Source organism: Hevea brasiliensis, chromosome 9 (genome assembly GCF_030052815.1).
Source record: "Hevea brasiliensis isolate MT/VB/25A 57/8 chromosome 9, ASM3005281v1, whole genome shotgun sequence".
Classification (NCBI taxonomy): Eukaryota; Viridiplantae; Streptophyta; class Magnoliopsida; order Malpighiales; family Euphorbiaceae; genus Hevea; species Hevea brasiliensis.
In genome coordinates, this window is record NC_079501.1 from 424,546 (window position 1) to 434,066 (window position 9,521).

A 9,521-nucleotide genomic window follows, 5' to 3' on the forward strand; every position below is an offset into this window, starting at 1 on the left:
ATATTTTAAAAACTCGTCCTTTATCTCAAAAAATTTCCTCCAACTAAGCTCTTAATAGAGAAAGCTCCACTGAAACATAGAAAATGTAACAACTATGTAGAGATCTCAAACTATATCAGCTTCAGGTCACAAATAGTCTTGGAAACCAGACTTAAAGCCAACACAAATAGATATGGATCATAGAATGCTGATGAGCCAAGAGAGGCTTGACAGATTCACAATTGGCAACCACCCAAGTAAGCACTAGATGGATATTTGAGCTACCAGCCAAAGCAAGGAGATCCCTTATAACCATTCACTAAAATATAACAACAAGCAGTAGGGAAAACTGCGTTAATGGTCTTCGACCAGCAACATGAAGGTCCAAGGACCAACATGCAGAGCTTCCCCATAACCATGCAACAAAAGCCGCATTTGATGGAGGGTTACTAACTCTCCATAAAAGGAGACTAAAGTAAAGCAAAACAATTAAAACAAAACAGTTAAGAAAAAAAAAAAAATACAGATCTAAGGAGGTAAGGGAAGGATCGACGATCAAGAGGCAGACTTCCTTTGGAAATTAGAATTGTGCAGAGAACTCTAGATAGAAAAGTTGAGAGAAAACGCGGATCTAATATCTATTTTGTTAGGTCTTTTAACAGAGCAATTTTAGTTTTAATGGTGTGAATAATAATTTAGTATAATATGTTATATATTTATTGATTGGGTGTATTAATTCACTTTGTGACATGCTGGGATCATGCTCTCTCTCTCTGCAAGATAGAAATTTCCAAGTTTGGGTTACGCATTTGTGGGCGGCCCAATAAATCACTCTGGTCCAATCCCTTGCCACCATCTACAGCTCTCTCTTCATGCGACAATGCGCCGCTGCTGACTCTTCCCTCCAAACGCAAAATTCTTCAGCCACTCTCCAGCGGCGCCGGATGTCTGCTAAAGTGTTCCGTCTGGGTAATTCCCTCAAGGTACAATATTCTTTCCATTTCCTTACCCACTCACAGGCTTTTTCCCTTTTCAATGTCATTTACGTCCCTAAAACCCTAAACCTTCATTTCTCTCCATCCAATTCTTATTCCTCTCACTCGTCCAATTTTAAAACCTTCGATTTTTTTTATCAGTTTTCTCCTTTTAATTTTCCCAATTATGATTATTTGAGCTCTTTAAATTCGAATGACCGTCGATTAATAGTTGTCGGATTATCTAAACTAATCAAACAACGGAAAGGATACATTTTGAAGGGATTTTCCCTTAAATTTTGCCCTTATTTGCTAGTGAATATCATGAAACTATTCAAATCCCGTCATTCTGCATTTGCATTTTTCAAATTCGCATTTCAAAACGACTCCGATACTACAGTTAAGTCATGTTGCATCGCCGCGCATGTCTTGGCTGCCGAGAATCTTCAGCTCCTCGCACAAGATGTAATTTCTTGGGTTATTGTGAGAATCGGGGCTAGCAGGAGTACAGAGTTGGTGGAGTTTATGTGGGCCAATCACTATGAATATGAGTCGGATTTCTCAGTCCTCAATACTCTTATGCGGGGTTTTTTGAATGTGCAGATGGTTTACGAGGCACTTGATATTGTGGGTAGGATGAGGGAGGTGGACGTGAGGCCAAGTTTGTCAGCAATAACAATTCTTTTCAGGTTGTTGCTTAGAGTGGGTGATTATGGTAGTGTTTGGAAGCTTTTGAGGGGCATGATTCGTGAAGGTCCTCGCCCTTGCAATAGTAATTTCAATGTAATGATTCTTTCTTTTTGTCGAAAAGGATATGCCAGGATTGGTGAGAGTTTGTTATATGTTATGCAAAAGTTTAGTTGTGAACCAGATGTTTATACATATAACATTTTGATTAGTGCTTATTGTATGAGTGGAAGGACTTCAGATGCTCTTGGGTTGGTGCATTTGATGATTAAGAATGGTTGTAAACCGAGCTTAATTACATTCAACACTGTAATAAACGCATTCTGCAAACAGGGAAATGTGAAGGAAGCAAGGAAGATTTTTGACGAGATCCAAGAGGTGGGTGTTTCTCCAAATGTTGGAATGTATAACACTCTAATGAATGGATATGTTAAGGCAAGGGACGTTGGTCAAGCAAACATCCTGTATGAAGAAATGAGGAACAGGGGTATAGCTCCTGATGGCACAACTTTTAATATATTGTTTGCAGGGCATTGCAAGTATGGGAGAGAAGAGGATAGTCTCAGGTTGTTGAGGGATTTATCAGTTCGAGGTTTGGTTCCAGATTGTTCATTATATGATATTTCTGTTGCGGGGTTGTGTTGGGCTGGTCGGTTGGATGAGGCCATGGAATTTTTAGAGGATATGCTTGAGAAAGGAATACCTCTAAGTGTAATTGCTTTTAATTCAGTAATTGCAGCTTATAGCCAGGCAGGATTAGAAGAGAATGCCAATAAAGCATATAAAGTCATGGTTATGTTTGGTCTAGTTCCCTCATCTTCAACTTGCAGTTCTTTGCTTCTGGGTTTATCCAAGAATGGGAGACTGCAAGAAGCACGGGAACTCTTGTATAAGATGATAGAGAAATGCTTTCCCATAAATAAAGTGGCTTTTACAGTGCTTTTGGATGGGTACTTCAAGGCGGGGGATATTATTGCGGCACATAGTCTGTGGTATGAGATGGAAGCCAGGGGGATATATCCTGATGCTGTTGCCATCTCAGCATTTATTGATGGCCTTTCCAAAGCTGGTCTAGTGGAGGAGGCATATGACGTATTTTTAGATATGTCAAGGAAAGGGTTTGTGGCTAACAATTATGCATATAACTCGTTGATCCATGGATTTTGCAACTGTGGTAAGCTTCATGAAGCATTGAAGCTGGAGAGGGAGATGAGGCAAAAGGGTCTGCTTCCTGATATTTTTACAATCAATATCATCATTAATGGATTTTGTAAAGAGGGCAGAATGAAGTCTGCAATTGAAGTCTTTGCAGACATGCATCGTATTGGGCTAACCCCTGATATTGTCACTTATAACACATTGATTGGTGGGTACTGTAAAGCATTTGACATGGTTGGTGCGGATGAGTTTTTGAATAAAATGTATGCTAGTGGATGGGGCCCAGATATCACCACCTATAATATATGTATTCATGGACTTTATAGTACTCGAAAAACAAGTAAGGCTGTGATGATACTGGATGACCTTATTTCAGTGGGTGTTGTCCCAGACACGGTAACATACAACACCATGATGAATATTGTTTGTACTGACATACTGGATCGTGCTATGATTTTAACTGCGAAATTGCTTAAGATGGCTTTTGTTCCAAATGTTGTTACAACCAATTTACTACTGTCTCACTTTTGCAAGCAAGGGATGCCTGAGAAAACTTTAATTTGGGGTCAGAAGTTAAGCGAGATCTCCTTTGCTTTCGACAAAGTTTCGTATAAAATTATGGATAAAGCCTACCTTAAGTTGCAAAACAAAGTAGAACTATTAAGAGCAACCTCTGCAAAGAGCCTGTTTCTGGACTCCCTTATGTATATTACATATGACTATTTTCGTAGAAGTACACCTAACAGGAAGACAAGTTTGGATCCACATAAACTGATTGAAAATGGTTTTAGTGGATCCTGAAATTTTGATTTGCAGATAAGTTTCCAGGACTTTAGTTCTTATGGTTTGCAAGGATCTTTTGCAACATTTTGTGGCAATGGATTTATTTTCCCACTGGTCGTGATGGAAAGTTGAGTGCTTTGGTTAAGATGGTATTAGTGGATACTGGTCAGCATACTTGAATAGCACTAGAAGGAGACAGAAAGGTGGGCGGAGTCTGTCATAATGTATAAGCAAGGCAAGAGTTAATGGATGATTTGGCATAGATGGAGCAAAGGGACAGGAGTATACATGACCATCATCAAGTCTTCTGGATAAACTTCTACAACTTGATTTCTGTTGGTTATTATATGGTGTTTATAATGTCTATGGTGGGATGACCAGACTCACCCATGCTATTTGTCAACAATGAGAATTAGCAATAACATTTGAATTTCTTTCGGAGGAAATACAAGCATGCATTTGTTGGTATGGAGCCATAAATTATCCGATAAATGATGGGCTCTAGTTCATTTCTGGGCTAGTGCCTGGTGTTATGGTGGTGCACTTTATCACTGGAAGACTCTACTTGGAGGTAATGTAGTAGCTCTCTCTCTCTCTATCTCTGTTTGTGCGCATTTTTTGTCTTCCTGAGATACAGATTCCATTTGAATTAAGGATTTTGCTTTTGTTTTGTTCTTCTGCTTCATGATTATCATTTATGTTTTAGGGCGTGATTAATAAGTAAATTTGTCATTGAAGTGGTGTGAGTTGGTGGAGGATTTAGATTTTTAAGCAACTTACTGTAATGGTTTAAAAATTTAAGAGACTTATGGCTTAAAATTATCTTGATTATCAATTGTGAGTCTGACTCTGTCTTGTTATTTTGTATGAAAAACCCATTCTTTATCTAGAGAGAGAGAGAGAGAGAGAGAGAGAGAGAGAGAGAGTTAAGGCTTCCAGCGAAACATGCCCTCAGCTTTTCTGAATATGAAGTTTAAAATGGTCCTTTGTAGCCCTCAATGCCTGGAGTGAAATTTTTTGTGAGAGAGAGAGAAAGAGAGACGTTGACTGTCAAGGTGTAAAGAGATGGGCTTAATGATTTTATTTTTATGAGTTCTTTTATGATGATGGCGAGCCTTCTCATGTATTTCTTACCATTCACAGATGGCTTGCAACTGTTACATGCCTTGGCTCTCCATCAAGAAAAGCGTCTTCACGAGTATGTTTTCTTATTCCTGGAATGAGATGGCTTTGCATGATTTAGCTACAGTGTAGTTGATCTCCTGCAGTGTTATTGCTCTTTAACTGCTGGTTCTTCAATGTTCCCTGCTCCATCATAATCCTTATTATGATATAAGAAACATGATGATTGGTGCCAGGTAAATGACATGAAACAGTCACGTAAGTGTTCGTAACTAACACAATATACTTGATCGTTGTTCAGTTGCCCAGTTGCCGCTTGGTGGCGTCAGATGATATTTGCAATTGAAGAAGTTACCTATACCTGTAAAGTGCAAATTCAAGACTGACAGAGATCTTTGGCGTTTTGTGATGCGAGAAACTAAAGACTTGTGATGCGACAACAAAATTGTTTTCTGAGGACAAATCCGACTCCAAGGTTTCACCTAAAACAGCAAATGTTTTAGGGGTGGTCCGATAGCTGAAAGTTTTGGCATCCTTTTTATTAAGGAAAGGGTATTCCAGGAGCTTAGAAGAGTTGGCTTTGTATTTTGGACGGTAACATCAATACAAGAGAATAGAAATGTGTTGTTTTTCCCTGAAAATATATGATTTACTTTTATGCCTAAAAAATTGCAATGAAACTTCACTGCAGGTGAAGAATTTATTGTTTGATAGCTTGCCATCTGCTTTATAATTTTAGATAATACGAAGTAATATTTTCTGCGATTTTACTCCACAAGTCTATATACTTTTTTTTTTCAATGGAGGATATATATATATATATATATATATATATATAAGAATCCACTGGAGTTTGGAGAGGCCATTGGATCAATAGTCTAATGATCAAGCATCTTATACAGAGCCTAAGCAGAAAGCAAAGATTAAATTGCTCGTCTACAGAAGGGGCCTCTATACAAAAAGAAATTGCCATCATATTCAGTACAAATGGCACAATCATACCCCCTCCTATCTAACCAACCGATTAGCTCCCAATGAATTAATCCATTAGATTATACCAGTAAAGTGCTATGCAATCTACAAATGGAAAATCTTTCAGGGCACTTTGGCTCTCTGCATGATCATAAATCTTCTTCTACTTGCGCCCTCCACGTGCTCACCAAGTTTAGCCAGGTGAGTCATCCTTCTTTTCCAAGACTCAGTGGCCTCCAGTTGATTTGGCTTCTTACTGGATTCAGAGGAATCGATTTCCGAGGATTCAAAACTTTCCTGAGAAATGTTTGCTTCTTCATCTGAATCCTGGATTATTTGGTTCAAAGACTCTACCACCTGACTCATCTTTGGTCTATCCTTTGCACTCTTCAGCAAACAGGCGTCTGCCAACTTGGCAATCTTACGAGCTGTTGCTATAGAATACTGGTTTTCAAGTCGAGTATCAATAATCAACCTAAACTTTTTACTATCGGAAGGGAACTGCTTAACCCATTCCAGCAACTTCTGCTCCACCCTTGGGCGGTTTCTTTCCAAGGACCGCCTGCCAGTAATAATCTCATATAGTACCACTCCAAAGCTCCATACGTCACTTTTAGTCGTGAGATGCCCTGTCTCTATGTAATCCGGAGCAGCATATCCATATGTTCCCATTACCTGGTCATAAAAACCAAGTTCTATTGTATAATGTTAAGCAAGTGGTTCATGGACACCCATAAAATTGCTTTTAAGTGTGGTGCTGTCAAAATGGGTTTGTGTGTGCGCGTGTGTGTGTGGAGATAACAATTTGCTGGAGTCCAACAATAGTAGGCATTCTTGCAGGCGATGAATGCTCATGTTAAGTGCTAAAAAAAAAAACTTACAGCTGTTGAAACATGCGTTCGTCCAGCCACTGGCCCCTCCCTAGCAAGCCCAAAGTCTGAAAGCTTCGGTTTAAAATTCTCGTCCAATAAAACATTGGAGCATTTAAAATCTCGATATATAACCTACACGAGTAATGACAAATTAGAAAGAGGGGGACGCGGGGGGTTGTTGGGGGTGTTGGAGAATGGAGTTAGCAGCTGAGGCATAAACTTGAATCCTGGACAGAACATGCAGATACAGATGAAGCGATATTGGTCTCAACGCAATATCGCACATGACACACAAAAAGAAAACGAGAGAAGGTTGATAGCAATGTTGTAAAAGAAAACCTGAATTTCTAAGCCATCATGTAGGTAAGCCAATCCTTGAGCTGCTCCAAGTATTATTTGCAATCTTGTTTTCCAAGGAAGTGCAGGGTATGCTCTATTGAAAAGATGATCGTCCAAGCTTTTGTTTGGCATAAACTCATATACAAGTAGTCTCTGGATTCCTCTTTCTCCGTCCGCTGCACAATATCCAAAGAGTTTGACAAGATTTGGATGCTCCACCACACCCAGAAATTGAACTTCTGCTACCCATTGTTTATGACCCTGTTATGAATATCAGAAACAGTCTGCAAATAAATATTTTTGCTCAAATCCTAAATTTATTTATTGTAACACGTTTAGAACTCAAACCTGCAAACCATCATTGTCGAGCTTCTTAATTGCAACGACAATAGGGTCACCGTTCCCGTCAGCAGGCTTGATTGAGCCTTTGTAGACACTCCCAAATCCACCTTCCCCAATCTTTAGTAGTCTGTTGAAATCATGGGTAGCATGTCTGAGCTCTGAAAAAGAGAAGACACGCAGGTTGTGAGCCTTTTCCTCATATAATTCGGGTATACCACGCGGTGTAGTTTCTAAGCATGAAGATTTTGAGATCCTTTGTGTCCCCGAATAGTCAGATTTTGATTGCTCTTTCAACTCTGGTGCTGACCTTTGTTGCCTGCTTCTGGTTTTGTCTTTGAAGTATTGAAAACACATCATTTTACAATAATCTCAATGGCTGGAGCTTTTTCAGGATTTAAAATAGCGGAGAGATCAAAACAGGGGAACCAAATAACAAATTGGAAACTAAGTTAGGCAAGGGTTGAAGATTATTATTGTTAAGGAAGAAAGCTGAATAGACAGAGAAACGGGACAACACAACTAGGAATATGATTAAGAAGGGTATTTTTTTTGATAGAAAAGCAAGAAGCCTGAGAAAACTCAGATGAATATTTGATAAACAAAGGATGAAAATGAAGCAACCCCAGATGAGAAAAAAGAAAAAAATATATAATGGAAGAAATTGGTTGACAAAACAAGTTATATTATATTATTATAGAATAAAAAAAGTGCAAAACACAGATATGTTGATCAAATGAATGAATTACCTAATAATAAGGATAGAGTTGGTGGGGTTGGAATTTGGAAGAGAGATTTCCATCAATTTGCTTGTAAGGAGACTTTGGGGAATAGTTTCATTCAACTTTCCGATTTAAATACTCAAAACTCAGGAGTCAGAAGCCGAAGGGTTTTAAAATGAAGTAAATGCTATTGGTCCTGTTGACTGTTGGCAACCCCATTAAAAAGTGAAAACAGGGCACCAGGGCCCAGGGTACTTGGAGATGCTTAGGCTTAACTTGTCCTGATTTATACGCAGGGAATTGACAAATTTCACCCCGTTTTAATATTCCAGGATCTGACGTCAAATATACAAGAGATTCATCTCTTATATATAGCTTATATAAACATAAAATACGTTTTGTATAATTTATAAAAGATTCACATTTGTAAATTAAAAAAATAACCTAAATTCTTGTGCTCTCCATATACCTAATTATCTCTTCTAATTTAGTTTTTTTTTTTAACACATCGGTGTTTCTCCTCTTAGATTTGGGATAACTTCATTAAAAAAAGAGGCCAATTTAGATTTTGGAGAGAGTAATTTAATATGACTCAATAATTAATCTGACATGCCAGTTGAAATAAGTATAAAAGAGGAAATAAAAAAAAAAGGAGGTAGAAATCCATGGGGGTTTGGTATTTAGTCCGCGAATAATGTTAAGATATCAAAGGAACCTATTTCCCCGCGAATTGCCATTAGAAAATGGATCAGGCTCTATGCCCAAGAGAGAGTCCTCGATTTGCTTGGGATTCTATAAATCAGTATAGATAATACCAATTGGTGTGGTTGGGTTTTTGGCAGTTTTACCAGCACAATGGGCCAGCTTTTGATTTGAATCAATAAAATGGTCGATTAGGCGCAGCTTTGGCTCTTCGGTTAAGTCAAGATTTAAGGCAAGAGCCGTCAAAATCCTTGACAATTGCAATATAATTTTTCTCATTTCTTTCTTATAAACAATTGACCATGACGATGCTTTAAAAAAGAAAATTGACCATGATCAGATTTAAAGTATGGATTTTCTTGGCCAGCAAACGAGTTAAATTAAATGGGTATTTGACTTAAATGATTCAATTTGATTAATACTCCCTCCATTTCATTTTAATAACTTTTTAAGATTTTTATATAAAGATTAAAAAAATAATTGACTAAAATACTCTTATAATATTATTGAAATTAGAATGTAAAAAAGTGATAAGAAGAGATAAATATATTAAGAATGATAATATATAAGGGTTAAATTAGAAAAAGAATTTAAGACTTTCTTATGTTTTAAAATAACAAATAAAATGATTTTTTTTTTCTAAATCATCTATTACAATAAAATAGTGTGAACATCTTAATTATTTTAATTTAATTTGATTGTTGTGAGAAAAAATTAAAATAATAAAACTGACGGTATACTAAAATTCTTAATTTTTTTTTTCTCAGTTCTCACTTCTCATAGCTCTCGGCCTCCTTCTTTTAGAATTGAAATTATTGTTGAAAAATATATTTTCTTAAATATATATTAATCAGAAAATATTAAAAGTTATT

The 9,521-nt window shown here is 37.3% G+C and overlaps 2 protein-coding genes across 4 annotated transcripts; one reads left to right on the plus strand and one right to left on the minus strand.

Moving 5' to 3' along the window:
- The first annotated feature begins 35 nt into the window (after positions 1–35).
- LOC110663930 (pentatricopeptide repeat-containing protein At1g09900) lies at positions 36–5,468 on the plus strand. 3 transcript variants are annotated; one of them, XM_058152265.1, is made up of 3 exons: positions 36–4,152; positions 4,725–4,779; positions 4,940–5,468. In XM_058152265.1, exon 1 carries the CDS (start codon positions 852–854, stop codon positions 3,597–3,599), a length of 2,748 nt encoding a protein of 915 aa, XP_058008248.1. In that variant the 5' UTR covers positions 36–851; the 3' UTR covers positions 3,600–4,152; positions 4,725–4,779; positions 4,940–5,468. The 3 variants fall into 3 exon arrangements, with proteins under 3 accessions (XP_058008248.1, XP_058008247.1, XP_058008246.1); XM_058152264.1 differs by having other exon boundaries at positions 5,005–5,468; XM_058152263.1 differs by having other exon boundaries at positions 4,725–5,468.
- A 94-nt stretch (positions 5,469–5,562) lies between these two features.
- LOC110663933 (probable serine/threonine-protein kinase PBL19) lies at positions 5,563–8,098 on the minus strand. Its single transcript, XM_021823429.2, has 5 exons — positions 7,975–8,098; positions 7,235–7,610; positions 6,887–7,147; positions 6,557–6,679; positions 5,563–6,350 (listed from the first exon to the last, which is right to left on the minus strand). Exons 2-5 carry the CDS (start codon positions 7,583–7,585, stop codon positions 5,799–5,801), a joined length of 1,287 nt encoding a protein of 428 aa, XP_021679121.1. The 5' UTR covers positions 7,586–7,610; positions 7,975–8,098; the 3' UTR covers positions 5,563–5,798.
- Between the last annotated feature and the right edge of the window lie 1,423 nt (positions 8,099–9,521).